Here is a 20430-nt window from a genome sequence, read left to right on the forward strand (position 1 = left end):
AATGTCTAAATAGTTACTGTATAAATACTGCCAAACTGATATATAGGAATGAGCAGACCAAAACACTGCCAAGCCATGATACAAGAGACCACTGCTTACCACTTCTTATCACTGCTGCTAAAGGAATGAGCAATAATTAGAAAGTCTAAGATTTCATGTACTTTTTCCAATTAAGAGGAAAAGATTTTCCTAAATGTTTTCAATAAAGACATAACACCATAGAGTATTTTGAGTACAATTTAAGATAGTTTTTATCTGTTAATAGGACTTAGATCTAGCTTTACTTACATTGTAGGTCATGATATTGCATTGGTTTAACACACTTAAGCACACATGCACCCCATGCATTCTCCATTCTTTTCTCTCTCCAGAATGTGTTTTTCCCACAGATCTGCATGTCCCCGAGCAGCAGGATGCTTTCACACTGCACCTTTGCCATTTCCAACACCTCCATTTTATAACTATAGCCCTGCCCCCTTCTGCACGACCTGTCAGAACCACGGCTTTGGAGCCACCCAATTGGTCTGAAACTACAGCCCCTTAAAAAAAAACTTGTGGAGCAGCCATGGGGCTTTAAAAAAAATTGCATCACATGCTGCCCCCGATAGCCCAATAGTCCTGCGCACTGCCAATCCCCTGCAGCATCATTGCTTCTGCCCGCCATCCAATTGGATGGTGGCTATTTGTTCCATGCAACAAAATGCTCAGGTCAAACTGTGTCTCGGCGAATGGGCAGGGACTAAGGGTAGGTCGCAGTGGACAATGGCCAGGGGAGGGCCAGCACAGGAGGAAAGCTGGCTTTGAATCAACTGAGGTAGGTGGCTGAGGGCGAAGTTGACGTGGCAAAGGGTTGGTGCCTAAACATCCTAGACCTGGATCACAGAAGTACATCAGAATTAGACTGTTCAACAAGAAATACTGATAATGTTTCACAGAGGTTTGATAATTATAGGAAATGGCAGCCATATATTTTTTATTTATTTATTTATTTTTGTCACAATATTATATACAAGAACATATATTGATAGGAAACAATAGGCCAGGAACAGTAGGCACTTTTGTGCACTTATGCACGCCCCTTATAGTCCTGGAATGGGGTGAGGTCAATAGTAGACAGTTTTTGGTTAAAGCTTTTGGGAGTTGGAGAAGAGACCACAGAGTCAGGTAGTCTATTCCAAGCATTAACAACTCTGCTACAAAAGTCATATTTTCTGCAATCGAGATTGAAGCGGTTAACATTAAGTTTGAATCTATTGTTTGCTTTTGTATTATTGCTATTGAAACTGAAGTAGTGTTGGTGGTGTTAAATAGTTTGACATCGTCAGCAAAGAGAACACAATAACTTGAGATATGGTCACAGAGATCATTTTATGGAATATTTCTCTTCTCTCCATCAAATGGAATCAGTTATATCTTTTTCATAGGCATTATTTGCTTCCATCACAGGGGTGAAATCCAAATTTTTTTGCTACCGGTTCTGTGGGCGTGGCTTGGTGGGCGGTGGCTGTGACTGGGTGAGCGTGGGCAACTTGATGTCATTCATGTCACTCACTGTTAGAGCCAGGAGCTGCACATTCTGACACAGAAGCACATTCTGTCTTTCACAGAATGTCACAGAAACCAGGAGCTGCACAAAAGCACATTCTGCCTTTCTGAAGCCCCCAACACTTTGAGTTTCCTTCTGGCTTGATTTCCCAAGTGAATCTCGGAGTCTTTTCTTGCCCTGCACTTCATCCTGGAGGGAGGGCCATCCACCCTGCCCCGCCAATCCTCTGTACAAACAGCCCACCCAGTTTCTACAAAGGCAGAGCCTCCCCCTTGCAGGGTGATCCAAAGAGGGAAGGGGGATGCTACAGAAAAAGCCACCTTTCACATGGGTCTCCTCCTGCAGCCAAATGCACCCAGTCATGCGTGCCCTTTCCTCAAATGGGCTGCACATGGGGAGCTTGGAGAGAAAGCGAGCAAGAGAGCTCTCCAACCTCTGTTTTTGTGTATGTGTGTGAGGGAGGGAGTGATTTGAAGCCAAGGCACCCAAACTTCTGGCAGCAGCGGGGGCAGCTTCTGAGCAGCCATGAGTCAGCCAGCTCCACCTGACCTACTCCCTGAGTCTCGCCGTTCTCCCCATGCACCCCCACCCCACTCAAGCAGTGGCAGGCTCTGCGGGACAATAGGGCCTCTCATTTTTCTCACAGTGCAGCGTATGCTTGCTATCTCTGCTTGTCTGCTTGCAAGCGATGCTCTTCTCTGCTTCTCTCGGGATGCTGGTGCAGGCACTATGGATGCATAGCTTATTGGGGCTGAGTAGGGAAGTCGCTGCTTGAGTGGGGTGGGATCATGCGAGTAAGCTGCTAGCTCCTTCCCCGCAGCCTTGCCATGCTTACCTACCTTCCACGCTGTCCCAGTGGCTGCTTGCCAGTGTCCCAGTGGCCATATTGCGAAGGCAGGCAAACGGAAGCCCACGTGGGAGGCAGGCAAGCATGGCAGGGCTTCGGGGAAGGGAGTAAGCTGTTAGCTCCTCCCCCGTAGCCCTGCCATGCTTACCTGCCTTCCTCGTGGGCTTCCACTTGCCTGCCTTCGCAAGCTGGCTATGGGACGCTGGGAAGGCAGCGTGGAAGGCAGGAAAGTATGGCAGGACTGCGATCCATGGACTAATTTGGGGACATGGCCAGCCAGCCATTGCTCCCAGTTCAGTGAACCAGCCCCAAGCCGGTCTGAACCAGGAGCATTTCACTCTTGTTCCGTCCTCAGAATGTGCTTAAGAGTGTTGAATAATGAAATTTAAATCATTTCTGCACATATGGTATAGTTATTTAATTACATGATTATTATAAAATAAATGAGAAAAATCTAAGAATTTTTGAACATGCATAGAATAGTGGGAAATAATGAAATTGTCATTGGAACTGATATAATAAGCTGGAACTGATTTAGTAGTCTTCTATCAGGCATCTAGAGGATATATGCAGTATCTCTATCTTTTGAAAAACATATCTTAGCTACTAAGACACATTTTAGATCAAATCATAGTATAGAAATTTCCTACTAGCCAAAATAATAGCAATGGGGACAAGCTTTAAACCATTTCAGCAATCGCTAAGTAATGCTATAAAAATACGAAAACGATTAGTGGGAAATGGCCTCAGACAAACCAACTCATTGGCTAAATCTATTTAATGATGTCTACTCAGAACAAATGATCCAGCAGAAGCAGCATTATGAACTCAGCTTCTTAGTTTATAATTACATTATTTGTTGCATAATCATTTGTTTAACAATTTTCTCTATGGAAGGTTTCTCTGCAAGAAAATGTCTTGCAGAATTGTAATAATCAAATAATGGAATAATTACATTCAGGTTCAGAAGCTGAGACAAAGTAGATGAAAGATGACACTGTATTGGTATTACCGTATTTTTCAGAATATAAGACGCACCGGAGTATAAGACGCACCTTAGTTTTGGGGGAGGAAAATTCCCAGAGATGAATTTTAGCAACAGGTTCCTTGGTTGTGAGCTCTGTGTCTTACTTTTTTTTTTCTGCCTCTGAATCTCTTGTTTTGGAAAAAACTTTTTTCTGCCTCTGAAAGCCTCCGAAACAGCTTAAGAAAAAAAGCCTCTAAACCTCAATTTGGGGGCTTTTTTCTGAAGCTCTGTTTGGGGGCTTCTTTACTGAAGCTTTGTTTCAGTCTCTGAAACCACCGTTTGAGAAGCTGGCCAGGACTACATTCAGCGTATAAGACGCACCCAGATATTCACCCTCTTTTTTGGGGGAAAAAGGTGCGTCTTATACTCCAAAAAATATGGTAATCAGGAGGGATGAACTAAAGTAGTATAAATGTCCTCTTTCTTTCATCATTATAATAATTATCCAAAAATTTCTCTTCTATCTTACAACACTAATGTAACTAAATAAATATATCATGTATGGAAATGATTTAACTGTCCTTATCCAACACTCTTAAGCAAATCTGAACTTCCAAATGTTGGCAAACGGGATGTTTCTGGCATCCAGAGGACCTCCAGGGGGGTGAGGAAGGCCATTTTCACCCACCCCAGACTCCTAGAGAGGCCCTGAAGGCTGGAAACAGCAAAAAACGGGCCTTCCGGTACTGGAAGTTGGCAAGTGGGTTGTTCTTGGCCTCCGGAGGACCTTCGGGATGGGGTGGGGAAGGCCGTTGGAATTCCCATACCAGGAAAATTGGTTTTACAACAGATATCCGATAGTTGATATCTTGTAAACTTAATTTAGACAAGCATTATTCACATTGTGTGCATAATGTAAACTTCATAACATAACAATACAACTTTTCTTCTTACTCAGCCGAAGAGGTTGTAAAAACAAAAACTTTTAAAAGGCTCCTCTGGCGATCCCAGCTGAGTTGCCTGATCATCACAGGCTTTTAAAAGCATTTTTTTACAAAACTTCTACAACCGAAGAGGTTGTAGAAAAAATGCTTTTAAAAGTAAAAAAAAAAAAAAGTGTGGGGGAGGTAATGTGATGCCCACCCAGTCACATTACCCCCCCACCAAGCCATGCCCACAGAACCGGTAGTAACAAATTTTACATTTCACCCCTGGGCTATTTGTTATTATTTTATTCTACTGCACTAAAAGGAATTGGATGTCAATGCTTTTCTTCCCCCTCCTTTACTTATTCTTCTTTCTTTTCCCTTTCCTCTTCCCCATTTTCATGCTATTTTCATTTTCATTTCATACTTTGATGAATGTAATATAAATGTAATATAAGTTATTATATAATCTGATCTGGAATTTAATAGAAGCAACTGGATACAGGTGCATTGAAGACTTGGTCCTTGGGATCAGCAATCAGTATGAGAATTAGAAGGCAAGGTTGCATCCAAACCAATAGCTCCCTTATCTCCAAGTCTCTACCCTCAACTTCCAAACATATTTATCCTTCACTTCAATACAACCCAACTTCATCTACCTCCATCCAACTACACTAATATACTACGATATACTCAACGGACTGCTACAACATTCCACAGCAATTTTGTAGACTGCTCCTGTTTATTTATTTACTTACAAGATTACATGGTGGCCTATTTCATACAATGACTATAGGTGGCTCACAATTATCTATAAAAAGTAGTTGAAAACAAAGGTATCCTTCCTACCCACCCACCCCCGTGGCAGATTAAACATTAATACCGATCAACCTCTATCTTAGACAATAGGAATATTGAATAGAATAGCCAGGTTTTCACAGGCCTATAGAAAGCTAAAAAGATGGGAATCTCTTTGATTCTGTTCCAAAGGACTGAAAAAGTCATCCAAGACACACCTCCGAGATTCTATCAGATGGCAACATTTAAGGAAAGATACATGGAATACACCCAACCTATCTAACCTACTAGGATGGGCAGATACTCATAGGGAGAGATGGATCTGCAAGTAACATAGCCCTGTGCCATATACAACTTAAAAGTTGATAAACAGTAGCTTAAATTGCACTCTTTATTGTTGCATAAAAACAATTAACTGTGGGATTTCATTGACAGAGAATTAACTTCCTGGTACAAAATATGTAACTTTTATATCTATATAGATTCACCGTCATCCATGTCATGGTTATCTCAAGGGTGCTTTTTTCAAGAGGCAACTGGACTTTCTGGTTTTTCTTTCAAGACGTTTAGCTTCTCATACATTCATTCTTCAGAGCTGAAGAAGCTGCTTGGATGAAAAGTGAAATGTCTTCAAAGAAAAAAACAGAAAGTCCAGTTGCCTCTTGAAAAAAACAACTTTGGGACATCTCTGGAAGAGTGTTACCTCATCCAAAATCACAGATGATAACATCCTGATCCGGTGGAGTGGGGGGTGATTGCAACCACTCCATTATGCTGATGACATTGAACCCCATGCTGGCATCTCTCCAGCAGCTTCATATTAATGTTACTGTAAGTAGCACAATGACTTGAGCCCTAAGGCATCCACATCAGAGGTGCCAGGACTGGACCTTTCTTCTTCCACCTGGTACCAGCCACAAAGAAAGGAAAATCACTTCAAAACAGAACTCCTGTCCTCAGTCCCCAGAGCTGATCTAGCAAAATATTGTAGACAATGGCAGATCCAGTAGGGCCAGGATGGATGCAGCATCCCCATCCTGAGCCCTCCAAAGGTAATTGACAAGAGCAATCGAGTATGTTTCAGTACTGAACTCTAGAGTCTAGATGAAAAAAATCAGACTCTTATGAAAACTAACAATCTCACAAGATTTTAGCAATTTAGAAAAAATAATCTTACAATAAAATTTAAATTTAACTGAAAGAAAAGAAACAGCATGATTATTTTTTTTCCTTAGTGCACGCAAGTATTGCGCTATGATCGATTCTGGAAATAAATTTGGTCTTCAATCTGCCCTGATACAAATGTAACACAAACCAACGCCAGACTTGGAACTTTCCTTCACAAACACCAAAATCAAGGGAGATTTCAAACATTCTCCAGATACGAATTTATTCTGAAAGAGAAGTCTGAATCTAGAAAGTATGTCCAAATGGCAACTGATGCAATGAATGATAAATTCTTACCTCTTTCACTAGCATCATCTACCAGGATAATTTCTTCCAGCATATGTCTTGGTGATCTGTTTATTACACTATGAACAGTTCTCAAGAGAGTACTCCAAGCTTCATTATGAAAAACAATTACAACACTTGTTGTAGGAAGATTATCAGGATACATTTTTGTCTTACAGCTAAAAATATAAAAATAATTACAATAAATGTGCTTGTATTGCAATTTAGTATAGAATATAAAATGTGTTCTATACTACAGTATTAATCAATCTTGGCAGGTACACACTAGAATAATAATTCTGAAGCAACTAGAAAAATAGTTTCTTGATCTTCATTCATCCATTTACAATCATGCTGCAAGGGCAAATTACAGTAATAATTAAAAGATTTAAAACAGATAAATTAACCAATAAAGCATACAGTCCTAATATTTAATAAAACACCATATCTGAAAAAAATAAAATATTTTTCTATCTGATACCAAAATGGTAGAACATTTCACATTTCAGATGCAGCTTCAGAAGATGTTTTATTCCATATAACAACTTGCTGAACTTCTTCAGTCAAGATATCTAGACTACCTTCTGGAGCTGTTCAGGTAGGTACATGTAGACATTGGGACTTTAAGCATGTATACTTTAAAGCACATGCTTCTAATAAGTGAACTGGAAAATCTGGCTATAAGTAAGATCCGTTATCAATTCCCCTTTATAATTAAATTGTTTAGATAGGACATGTCAGATGTTTTTAGCAGGTATACTTCTTTCTTGAAGATATGAACACAAGAATATCCTAGATTCTCGTGTGTGTGTGTGTGTGTGTGTGTGTGTGTACATGGCAAGCTAGATGTTCCACAAGGAGCTGGAACACACTTTCCACATAGATTGTGGACAAAAGGTGAAGTCTAGCCAGTGAAATCACTCCAGAGAAAGGAGAGATCATGAGATTGTCCACATGTATTCAGGACAGCTGCTCCTTGCAGGTATATTGTTTTAAAAAATATTATCCTGTGGTGCGCCATTTCACTCAAATGAGGGTTACAATGAAACAGACACAAGATTTTTAATAATATGCTAAATTACTGAACTCCTGGTTTGTGGCCCAGTAGTGAGCTATGGCCCTTTGGGACCTGGGACATGTAAGTGGTGTGCACGCGCACAAAACCATCCTTTCTCTTCCCCCACCGCTGGCAGTCCATGGAGCCAGACAGGTTGGGGACCATTGTGCTAGACAATCCATGACTCATTGGGTCATTGTTTCAGAGATATTTTCTCATCTTAATAGAAAAACAGAATGACCACAGGTAGGCAAAAAAGCAGGAACAATTTCCCTATTGGCTTCCCCATTGACTTTCTTATAGGAAGCTGGTAGGAAGCACTGGAAATTATCAACATAAGAACACAGTTGATTGGCAGTGAAGTAGCATGACTGCACTCAAACAGCCACATCATTGTCAATCCCATGGGAATCATGGGTCCTGCATTTTGGACATTTTCTGTAAGTTAGCCAACAGTTTATTTAAAAACTGTTGCCCTATGATGCACTGTTTTGTCCAACTGAAAGTTACAAACAAACAGACATGATACCTTTAGTAGGCTATAAATAGATTATTGATATGAAGGCTCACTGTTTGATTAAAAGGTTTAAAATAGGTACACTTTTTTCAATGAATTTAAAACGCTGAAACAAATACAAACATAAGAGCATAGAGTAAAAGGGTTGGAAGGGACCTTGGAAGGGGGTCTCCTAATCCAATCCCTGTTCAAGCAGGAGACCCTAAATGACGAACTTACGGCACGCGTGTTGGAAGTGGCACCAGCCTGTTGCTCTTCCAGTGTGCCAGCTGGTCTTTGTGCACGCACGGAAGCACCAGAAACTGGAAGAGCAGCTCCCGGCCCACATGCACATGAAAGGAAGCTAAGTTTCTGGTTTCCTGTGCGCACGTGCACACCGGCCTGGTCTTCTTGTGTGTGGAAGTGCTGGAAACTGAAAGAGCAGGTGAAACCACATGCACGCTGGGGAACTGCTCTTCCAGTTTCCAGCATTCCTGTATGTGGGAGCTGCTCTTCCAGTTTCTGGTGCCCCCTGCCTGCGCACGCTCCCGTTTCGGCACTTGGTGGTTCGCCAACACTGTCTTATACCATTGGTTGTCCAATCTCTTTTTGAAAGCCTCCAGGGATGGAGCACCCACAACTTCTAAAAGCAAACTATTCCATTGGTTGATTGCTCTAAACATTAGGAATTTTCTCCTTAATTCTTGGTTGCTTCTCTCCTAGGTTAATTTCCATTCGTTGTTTCTTGTCTTGCCTTTTGTTGCTTTGGAAAATAAATTGCCCTCTCATCTTTATAGGAGCCCTTCAAATACTGGAACCCTGCTATCTCCTAATCCTTCTTTTCATTAGACTAGGCATACCCAATTCTTGTAACCATTGATGTTTTATCCTCCAGACCGCTAATCATTCTAGTTTCTCTTCTCTGCACTCTTTCCAGAGTCTCAACATCTTTTTTATATTGTAATGACCAGAACTAGATGCAATATTCCAAGTGTGGTCTTACTAAAGCTTTGTAATGACCAGAACTTTTTGCCATTGCATGCCAAAATCGGAAGGAACGGGGGGGTGTGTGTGTGCCACACGCGTGTGCCCACACCCATAATTCAATGTGCCCTGCCCCCCGCGCATGCCCATGTGACCACCCTCTGTGTGACTCCCGCTTTTGGTAGGTGATGGCACGGTGGGCCTGTTGGGGCCATTTTTTGCCCTCCCCAGGCTCCAGAGGCTTTCTTGGAACCTGGAGGCCAAAAACGGCCTTCCCCACCTCTGGAGGCTGGAAATGGATCATTTCCCCAACTTCCGGTGGGCTTGGAAGACCCAAAAATCAGCTGGCTTTTGCGTGCATGCATGCTGGAGCTGAGCTAGAACAACACTTGCATGCCCACAGATATGGCTCTGTGTGCCACAGGTGGCACGTATGCCATAGGTTCACCATCATGGGCTTAGTGTTATCTGCAAACCATATGACATCCCCCTCTATTCCCTCATCTAGATCATTTATGAAAATATTGAGTACTGGCCTAAAATGGAATCTTGGGGCACCCTGCTGCTTACTTCCTCCATGCAGATGTCGTTCCATTGCAGATTACATGTTGAGTACAATTTGTCAGCTATCTGGTGGTGGTGCAGTCTATCCCACATTTTTCTAGCTTGCCAAGAAGTAGGTTTAACTTTTTTTGCTTCTAGGTTTTCACATATTTGTTGCTTGATTATTTTTTCCAAGATTTTCCCAGGTTTTGATATCAGGATGATTGGTCTATAATTTCCTAGATTCCCATCCCCATCCCTTTTTTTTTTTTTGAAGATGGGGACCACAACAGCTCCTCAGGTAGTTCCCTGGTGCTCTTTGAAATTTTGAAATCACATCTGTTAGTTCCTTCAAAACTCTGGGATATAGTCCATCAGGACAGAGTGATTTGAATCTATCTAGAGATGACAGGTATTTTCTTACCTTATTTTTGCATCTTTTAATTTGCATTCCTAACCTATCATTTACAGTCCTGTTTTCGATAAGTAGAGTTGTGTTTTCTTTTTGCATGAAGACAGATGCAAAGTTTGAATTAAGCAGTTCTGCTTTCTCTCTATTGCCTGTTATTCTTTGCCATCTTCTCCCATTAGTGGACCGATTATTTCATTGACTTCTGTTTTTTGTTTTCTTTTGATGTGTTGAAAGAAACTTTTTAAATTGTTTTTGATATCTGTTGCAAGTCGTACTTTGTTCAATGACTTAGCTTTCCTAACTTCATCTTTGAAGGTTCTGGCTTCTTGATGATATTCTGACTTAGTCAAGTGTGCCCCTTTCCATTTTTTATACTTATCCCCTTTGTCTTTATCAAGAGTTTTTTATAAATCATGCTGATGTGGTGTTTTTTTTTTTGCATGAAGACAGATGCAAAGTTTGAATTAAGCAGTTCTGCTTTCTCTCTATTGCCTGTTATTCTTTGCCATCTTCTCCCATTAGTGGACCGATTATTTCATTGACTTCTGTTTTTTGTTTTCTTTTGATGTGTTGAAAGAAACTTTTTAAATTGTTTTTGATATCTGTTGCAAGTCGTACTTTGTTCAATGACTTAGCTTTCCTAACTTCATCTTTGAAGGTTCTGGCTTCTTGATGATATTCTGACTTAGTCAAGTGTGCCCCTTTCCATTTTTTATACTTATCCCCTTTGTCTTTATCAAGAGTTTTTTATAAATCATGCTGATGTGGTGTTTTTTTTTGGGGGGGGGTTTCTTTCTTTTTCCCAGTGGTATTGAAATGTACTAGGCTTTTATAAGCGTATTTTTCAGAGTTTCTAAAGCTTCTTGAGTTGATTTCCCCATCCATCCATGGTTCTAAGTTCCTAAGCATTATCTGTGTCTGTTAAAATTAGCTCTTTTAAAGTCTAAATCTAAGATGTGAAAAGCAAAGCCTCTGGCAACCGCATCATTTTTAGATCCTTTTTGATTAACTGATTAGCAAAAAGTTCATCTATTTCTTCTGCTTCATTGAGTGGCCTGTACTATGCATCTATGGCAATGTCATTCTTTTTCATTTGTGTTGATCCATGTGTATTCTAAAAGGCTTTCAACATTTGTTAAGTGCATCTCTAAACAGAGGAAATCTCTAATATACAATGCAAGTCTACTTTTGTTAAGTCTGTTTCTTTTGAATAGTTTGTATCCTTCTATCAGTACATTCCAGTCAGTTTCATTCCACCAAGTTTCTGTAACTATATCATACTTGCCCTCTTGTACTAGTATATGAAGTCCACCCTGTTCGTTCCCTTATTGTTTATGCATTTAAGTTCTTTGTGGGTGACCCTGGATATGCTTTCTACATCTCCTATTTTGCATCTGAGGTTTTTTTTCTTTTTCTTTCTTTACTCTTTGCCTCCATATTTGATTCGTTATCTAGTAGTTTTTGCTTGGAATTAGGTCCTAAGGATCGTGAAGATTGGTCACCCCCCTCAATTTTAATTTAAAGCCTTTCTGATAAGATGAGTTAATAATAATGAACTAAGATAGAAAATGTTTAAGGTAAACTCTATACAGGTACTTCTTGACTTATGACAATTTGTTCAGTAACTGTTCAGTTATGGCAGCACTGAACAAATAGTACTTATGACTGATTTCCAAAGTTACAGCATTGCAGTGTCCCTGTGGTCACATGATAAAAATTAGACACTTGGCTACATGTGTGCATGGGGTTTCAATACTCTCCATCTGCCTATCTCCCCCATGTATGTCTTTTTGGCTCCCTGCACTCTTGAGCATTGAAGGTCTTTCAACTCTGTTAGTTTGTATTCTTGTGCTTTCCAAAATACCATTTTGCTTGCTACTTCTATGAAACAGCAAAACTATGGAATGCTACATTCCTCACAAGCTTCAAGCTTCATTTAAAACAAAAATTCAAACATGCAAAATAAATTCAATTCAATATAGATTGTAGTATTAGAAAAGATTTAGTACTATTAAATCTCTACAGATTCCAAGAAGTAATAAATTGACAATATATATGCATTTATATATATCTAAAGATTTTCTCCTCCTGCATATCAGTTCTCTATTCAGCATCAAATTTTCTAACCTAACACTGCTATTCAAAGGCTTAAATAAAATCTTCAAATAGTTTCAAAACAATGATCAAATAAAACTAAGCCTAGTTGAATGAAAAAAGCAATTTTCATTTCTCAATCAATTCAAGGATCTAAAAATGATACAGTTGCCAGAGGCTTTGCTTTTCATATGTTAACTGTAGTGATCTGTACATTGGTCATAAAAAATGCAGTCCCTTTTGAACTAAATATACCATAAAATTAATTTAAAAAACAATATTTAAAATTAAATCTTAAGAGTCTATTCATTTAATATATTTCCACATAAAGATATTATTCCATTTAGTAAGAGAGATAAAGAAATAATTGGATTACAAAAGAGCAACTATACTAGATAGTTATGATGTGGGGTATCATAAAAATACTTGCATTCAGAGAACTTTTCTGCCAGTTCTACCAACTTCGCTTATTATATGGCCCTAATGGCAATCAAATGTCCATGATTTATCCTGCTCTGATTTGAGACAATACACAAACCAGTTATGATATAGAACTGGTGATGGAGAGCAATACTAGGCAGCTTGACAAAACTTGAACTTTACTGATGAAATCTGCTTGCTATTCGTGCCTGGGGAGACCTCTGTCTTGTGGTGGAGAAATGATAGTCTCTAGGATGCTGGTGTTTAACTGCACAACAAGTCATGCTAAGGAAATAGAAATAACTTTTTATTTTTTTATTCTAACTAGGGATGAGAGGAGTATATTTTGGCTGCTTTATTTCCCAGAGGAAAAAGAAAATTATGCCCTTTAGTATACTCCAATATTCCATCCAATCCCTATACTCAACCTTTTAATTTTATTTATCAAATTTTGAAAAAGTTCATCTCCCCCATAGAGGGACTCTGTGTACAATAAACGCACTTACCCTTCCAGCCTAACATCAGGTAAAGATCTGTTGAGTGCAATAATTTCACTGGCCATTAAATTAAACTGGTTGATTTTAAACATTTCCTTCATTTTCTCTTGGTCTTCTTTAGCAATGGCAACAGGTTTCCCCATTTCTCCTGGACCTTCATGAGGTTTTTGCACTGATTCTGGAACTAATAAAATATTATGATAACTAAACAATTTAAAAGGGACCATAATATTTGTACTTAATATACTTCAATGCTATAATCTTAATAAATATTAAAGAAATATGCAGCACTGAGAAAGCTATGTGAAATAAACCTTGAAATTGGATAAAAGTATTTTGGAGAAAAATGCAAACATTAATTCTTCATAACAGTCATACATAGTGGCTGCATATCTATAAATGTGGTTCTCTCAGAGGTCACCTGTTCATTGCACATGGGCCGGTTTAGCTCTGCCTGGTAAGGCCTGTTATTAAGAACACAAAGCCTGCAATTACTGCAGGTTCGAGCCCGGCCCAAGGTTGACTCAGCCTTCCATCCTTTATAAGGTAGGTAAAATGAGGACCCAGATTGTTGGGGGGGCAATAAGTTGACTTTGTAAATATATACAAATAGAATGAGACTATTGCCCTATACATTGTAAGCCGCCCTGAGTCTTCGGAGAAGGGCGGGGTATAAATGTAAACAAATATATATATATATATATATATATATATATATATATATATATACTAGATTTGGCGTCTCCAACCTTGACAACTTTAAGCCTGAAGGACTTCAACTCCCAGAATTTTCCAGCCAGTTTTGATGCACTAGATCACGTAACTGACCAGAATGTTATCTGAGAATATTCTAAAGCTGAATATATTTGATGAAAAATATGCTCTAGAACTGTATTTTTTGCTCTAATCACTCACAGTCTGCTCAGAGTTGCCCAAAAGGTATGACTTGCTATAGTTAGTGCTGCAGAGTAAACTGGCTTGTACAGAAGATTACCCAAAACTGGCTGAGGTTGGTAACCTCAAAGTCCAACGCAGTTGCAATGCATAACTGCTGCATTTATACTTCTGCAAATGTTAATGATCTGCCTAGGGGTACTCAAACAAAGGTTCCAAACAAAAAGTAGGATCAACCTCCATACCATGAGTAGCCGAAATTTGAAGGTGTTACAAATCAGCCTGTCTGCGACTGTGTGCAATTTATGCTTACCCATCAACCTCTTCACAGCATAGGTATGCATTGATGTCTACTCTGTTGCAGACAAGTCTAAATCAAGGTTCAGAAGAGGGGAGGAGGCCTTTGGAAGCATATTGCATTGTGAGTGTCTGGATTTTGGGAGGGAGGATTTTCAATTCTGACCAGAGCCTCCCAGGCTCTCCTCTACCTTACATCTTATCTGGGACTCTGTCCACTTAACAACCTTATCTGGGACTCTGACCATTTAACAACCACAACTAGGAGTTCAGTTGTTTGGTAAAGCAATCACATGGTTCACTTACAACTGCTTCACTCAACTACCATTAATTTTAGTTTTAATTGTTGTCATAAGCTGACGATTACATGTAATTATCCATCATTACTGAGAAGACAGGAGGGAAAAAAAGAAATTGCTTTATTTCCATTTGACTTCCTACTTCACTATCCACAAGTAAAAATATGTATTTATTTTATTTTATTTATTGGAATTTGTCAAACAAAGATGAGAACAAGAATAAGAGAATAAAAGTACAATGATAGGGACGATAGGTATATTAGTGCACTTATGCAAGTTCCCTCTACTGACCACTTAAATATGAAGTAAGGTCCAAGGAACTCAATCTGTGACTAAAACTGTGAAAATTTTTAGCTGAGACATCTGAATCAGGTAGGGCAACATCATGGTTGTCATTGGCAAGAAGCTAGAATCCACAGTAAATACTATTTAAATTTCCATCTCTGCTTCATTTGAAAGCTCAAATTCAAAATCAACTTGCCTCTGCAAAATTTGTCATTTCCCCTTCCCCATCCTCAAGCACCAGTAAGGCGTTATGTATCAATTGCAACAAACCTGTCTCTGACAACTTTGTAACCAATTATATATCCAAGATTGTTTTTCATTTCTTCAAAAAAGAAATGACCATTTTTTGGTTTAGTAGTTAAGGCACCAGGCTAAAAAAGCAGGAGACTGAGATCTAGTCCAGTCTTAGTCATGAAAGTCAGCTGGGTTACTCGGATCAGTCACTCTTTCTCAGTCCAATTCACTTCACAGGTTTGCTGTTGTGCAGAACAACAACAATAGGAGGAGTATTTAGATACATTTGCCAACTTGCACTACTTTTGAGTAATAGATGTAGGATACAAACAAACAAACAAAACTGCTGCCATGTATGGTGAATTACTTTTGAAAAAGAATGGAATTCAGTTTGCAATACGATATGGTTGGAAGAGATCTACCTCACAATTATTCTGGTCTAGATCACTTTTAATGAAAGCAAACATGCTTTTCTTTTATTAGTCCAATCGTCTTACAGTAATATTTCATTATAATTCAGTCTGAATCACTGTCAAGATTTTTTTCAACTCTGGACCCTGAAAGTTCTAACTAAAATAACACTTACCATCTCCTGGTGGAAGTCCCCGCTCTTTTTTTTCATCACATTTATTGCATTCACTGAAGTAAAGTAACATAAACATATCCAAAAGGACCCAAACCAATGAAGTGGCCAGGACCACCTTGCAATATGCAAATTTCCTCATGACACTTTTAACTTTATTATATACTTATTTTTATATTTGTTTTAATAGCACTTCTTGGATCCCACATCCGCCATCATATTCTACATCTATGGAAAAAGGAGGAAAATATTCAATGATTGGAATAATAAAGCATTACGCTCAAAATAAGATGAATTAAAAGGTAATTTTTACATATTACACAAAAGTCCTCTGAAAGTGGAAAGTATAGGTATTCCAGTTTTACTTTGAATGTGAAACTTAAATCAATATAAGGCCATTCTCAATATTAGTAACTACTCAGAGTAAAACAACCTGTAATTTCATTGTTAAAGTCAGAAATTAAAATGTGATTTTGGATTTCCAGGGAAGAAATGGTGGACTGAAGATGGCTCTATGAAAAACAGAGCTGAAGACTATCAATTCTTAACAAAATAAGGTTTGATTACAATTTTAAGAACTAATTTTTTTTCCAAACAAACAGCAAAAATCAATATAAGTTAACCTTTATTTAAAACCATAATTCAGCCCCAAATTTCAGTTACTAAGCAATATAGTTGTTAATTGAGTTTTGCCCCATTTTACGATGCTTCTTGCCACAGTTGTTAAGAAAATCACTAGAGTTAAGTTAGTAAAATGGTTGTAAAATGAATCTGGCTTCCCCATTGATTTTGCTCGTCAGAAGATCTCAAAAATATAATCACAGGACATTGCAACTGTCATAAATACAAACCAATTGCCAAGCATCTGAATTTTGATCACATGATCACGGGAATACTGCCATGTGTGAAAAATGTGAACAATGATCATAAGTCACTTTTTCAGTGCCACTGAAACTTAGAACTGTCACTAAATGAATGGTTGTAATTGAGGACTATGTGTTTTGATCTTAGTAAATTATAAACAGACTGAGGATCCAAATAAACTTGAAATAAGAATTCTGAATTAATTTTAAAGAATCTTTCCATAGGAAAATACTTTTGTTTTGAATTTTCTTTTAAAAAAAATTGGACACTAGAAGGAACTAAAGATCATAATCGAACCAGAACACTCAAACTTAACTTACAATTACAAAACGAAGCAGAAAATATTTTAATGTTGGACATAAAGGATATTTCTGAACAATGGGCCTAAAAGTTTATTTTAAGACTATTTAAAAGATGTCATGGAACAAGTTCTACTTTACATTAAAAAAAACATTAAAAAATAGAAAACAATGGTAACCATTATAGTGACTTTTTTGCGCTTGGGCATATGCTATTCTTACATATTTAATACTAAGCTAAAAAGGAGAACTAGTTTGGTGTAGTGGTTAAGGTGTAAGGCTAGAAACCAGGGGCTTTGCAGGGAGCAAATGAGTAAGCTGATAACTTTTAAAGGTCTATGTGCTAGAGTTCAAGTGAGAAAAGGAAGGGGGGATCATACTGCAAAAGCAGTATTACAATGCAAGTCTTATTCCTTTTCTATGGATATCAGAATGCCAAATATCAACTCAAAAGGGTGATATTTTTGCAATACAATGCCATAAAACTGCTACTGTCATTATACAGATGAGCTTGGACACATAATAGAGTTTTTAGCTGACCTCTGTTCAGTTACTGTTTTAATCTATGCAAAATATTGATACACGTACAGTAAATGTGCTTGCATTTCATAGTTGAATATTCTGATGACACAATGATAGTTTAATATAAATTCTTCTAAACTTGAGGGATAAATAATATCTTTCTATCACTTCAAAATGATGAGGTTTTTTTACTTGCAATGTAGTAACATAACTGGGAGGGGGGGAAACTGATTATAAATAATTAAAATGTTATTGATATTGTTAGCCAGAGATCTGGCAAGAACAGGATGGTGGTAGTGGCAACATCCTTGCTCTTCTGGACCACTCAACAACCAACCATAGTATCTTTTTGTGCTGCCTACAGGGGCTGGGACTGGGCAGCACAAGTCTTGTGCTGAGTCAGCTCATTTCTCCACAACCAAATGATGTTGATAGGGACTGAGAGATCCAGCCCATGGCAGCTCTTCTATGGTATGCCACAGAGTTCTGTTCTGTTTCCTGCTGAATATGCTCATGAACCATGAAATTTCAGGGGAATCCAGAGGTTTCCATAATTATATGCTCCAACCAAAAGTGGTTCAAACTATTCTAGATAAAGCAACCATTTTGGAAGCTGCATCCTTCACTTTTAATTGCTTCTGTTTTAGATAATCTGCTTCCAGAATCCAAAGAATCAAACCAGAATAGTATCTTCCAGGGAGAGATGAAACATTATGAAGTTCTCTGAAACATTCCCTTCCTGAATCAATGAATTTGTCACCAATGTAGGGAATATAAATATTATGTTTCAAGTTATAAAGTTTATTTGAGTTCCAGAGAGTGTTCTTTCTCCAATCTTTTTTTTCTGCCCAAGAAAGGGCATAAAACTATTTCAAGCCTGTCTTGAGTTGTCCTAAACTGTTGGCTGTTTGAACAGAAACTTGAATTTGTTTTTCAATGCCATTCTGCTGAAGGTGATCAATAAGATGCAAGGCACTGAAACCAAGATTCCACTAGAGCATGGGTGTCAAACTCCCATGTCATGTTTGCCCCTACACACGACGCATCCGGCCCTAGGGCCAACAGTTTGGCACCCTGCAGAAAGTATAAGATGGAAGATTGTAGAGGAAAAAATGAATTTGCCTCTTTTTGAAATCTGTAAAGCAGCATAGAATGTCTAATTTTGTGGAAGAACTATGCCTTGTTAAAACTTGCATCAACTCAGAGTCTGCTTGAGTGCATACCGCTTGAAAAAATGAAAGATCAAGGGAAAGAATTAAATGGAGATTAATTTGTAAAAGCTATTGTAATATTCATATAATTCTGAATTTTAATAATAATTAAAATTTAATTTTAAATGTTAAGCATTCTGAGCATTAAGATTAACATTAAGATAAATTCTGTTCCAACTTAAGAAAAAATATTATGATGTTGCTACAATCATTCTAGAAGTGATCCAAGCTTAAAATATTTGTTTTGAATTGAAATAGAATTGTTTTAGGCTTGAAATATTTTTGAAATGATCAGAAAATTTCCAGTAACTTCAGATCAGCCAATTTTGAACACACAATGTCTCAAATATTAAATATTTACATGCCTCTATAATTTGAAATGCCTTACTCCGAATCATAACTTTATTGCTAAATTTTGTTTTATTAATCTTGTTTTTAAAATCAGTTAATGAAAATTGCAAGTATGCCAAACCCAAATTGTGTACAGTATATATATATGTCAAAGAATGTATAGTATCATAGTCCCTAGAATCCTCAATGGCCAAAAACTTGCAAAATCAATATTTAAGAAAACTTAATTTAAAAAAAATATTTAAATTATTTTGTTGTTCTGGCATAATATAAAAAAATACTATGACAGCACAAATCTGAAAAGATTAGTCCAATATTGTAAACTTTCCCCTTAAACTAAATAATATTATTGATTACAAAAGAATAAGCATACATACTAGAAAATAATTATTGATTAGCTTTTTTAAACCTACCTTTATTACTTTATAAATAACTCAAGATGACATATTTTCCTTATTAAAAAAAACACAGATTAATGCCAGGTATTAAAAGAACATCCTGCATTTAAAAGACTAAAAAACCAGAAAAAGTAATATATAATTTCTTTAATATATTGTTACACTATCAAAAATCTATTGTCTTGTTTTATAACTATTAAATATTACATTATATTAATTAAACTAATGCAAAGTATACAAAAGTAAAAAGTGCAAAATTAAAATAAAAAAAGAAGTTCCCCCTTTCTCACAGTAAGTATAAACTTATCACAATTTTTTAAAACACAACAATGAATCTCTTCACCCCATATCTTCATCTCACTTTTTATAAACAAATCTTTAAAATCTCATCATCCATCCGACCGGCAAAAGTCAATAAAGTTCCATCCAACCAGCAAAAGTCAATAAAGTATAACCAGAAATAATTATCCATCTATTATATGCTTTATTTAATAGAACCACATGAATTCCTACTTTTTATGTTTATAACTCATTATTAAATATATTCCCCATACCTCTTCAAATCTATTCAGAAAAATCCAATAAAAGTTACCAGGGATAACAACATTACTGTTTAATCTTAATACAGCAAATGAATTCTTTTCCAGATATCATTTATATATAAATAAAATGTATTTAAACATCATTATTCCTTCCTAGTCAGAAAAAATGTTAAAAATCCACAGAAATAACAGTATTTCCATTGTAACCGTGGTCAAATAAACCAACTTTATATTCTCTCCCCTTGCTCCCTAGACTTAGTCTTTAGCCATCTCAAATAGTGGCCAACTACTTGGGGTTTTTTTTTTAATTACTTGTTTCTTCTCACAGAACTGAGTGAAAACATTAGGAAATTCTTTTTGTAAATCCAACATCAATAAAATTATTCAATACAATTTTTGGTCTATTATTTACCATTATCAAAACACTAACCATTTAAATCAATATCACTCTTGTCCAGTAAAAATTATCTCTTCTGTAACATTATCTACTCTACCAATAATGGCAATACGGGCAGAGATCACTCAATGCATCCATTGTTATATCAAGTTCAAGTATAGTTGTATTTAAATTATAATCTTTATTTGCTTATGGTGCTTTCTAGTGTCCAACTT

General features: G+C 37.3%; 1 protein-coding gene across 6 annotated transcripts in view; it reads right to left on the reverse strand.

The window, feature by feature from the left end:
- The window catches only part of GALNT1 (polypeptide N-acetylgalactosaminyltransferase 1), a 46013-nt gene that overhangs the window by 21468 nt on the left and 4115 nt on the right, over positions 1–20430 (reverse strand). For 4 of the 6 annotated variants that reach the window (XM_058183791.1, XM_058183789.1, XM_058183788.1 and 1 more), the window contains 3 exons: positions 15635–15859; positions 13049–13223; positions 6549–6715 (listed from right to left, as the gene is read on the reverse strand). The exons of the other annotated variants lie outside the window; for them this stretch is intronic. In XM_058183791.1, the coding sequence (XP_058039774.1) occupies positions 6549–6715; positions 13049–13223; positions 15635–15773 (481 nt within the window). In that variant the 5' untranslated portion in view covers positions 15774–15859. The remainder of the gene's footprint in view (positions 1–6548; positions 6716–13048; positions 13224–15634; positions 15860–20430) is intronic. 6 annotated transcript variants of the gene reach the window in all.

Source organism: Ahaetulla prasina, chromosome 4 (genome assembly GCF_028640845.1).
Source record: "Ahaetulla prasina isolate Xishuangbanna chromosome 4, ASM2864084v1, whole genome shotgun sequence".
NCBI classification, from domain to species: Eukaryota; Metazoa; Chordata; class Lepidosauria; order Squamata; family Colubridae; genus Ahaetulla; species Ahaetulla prasina.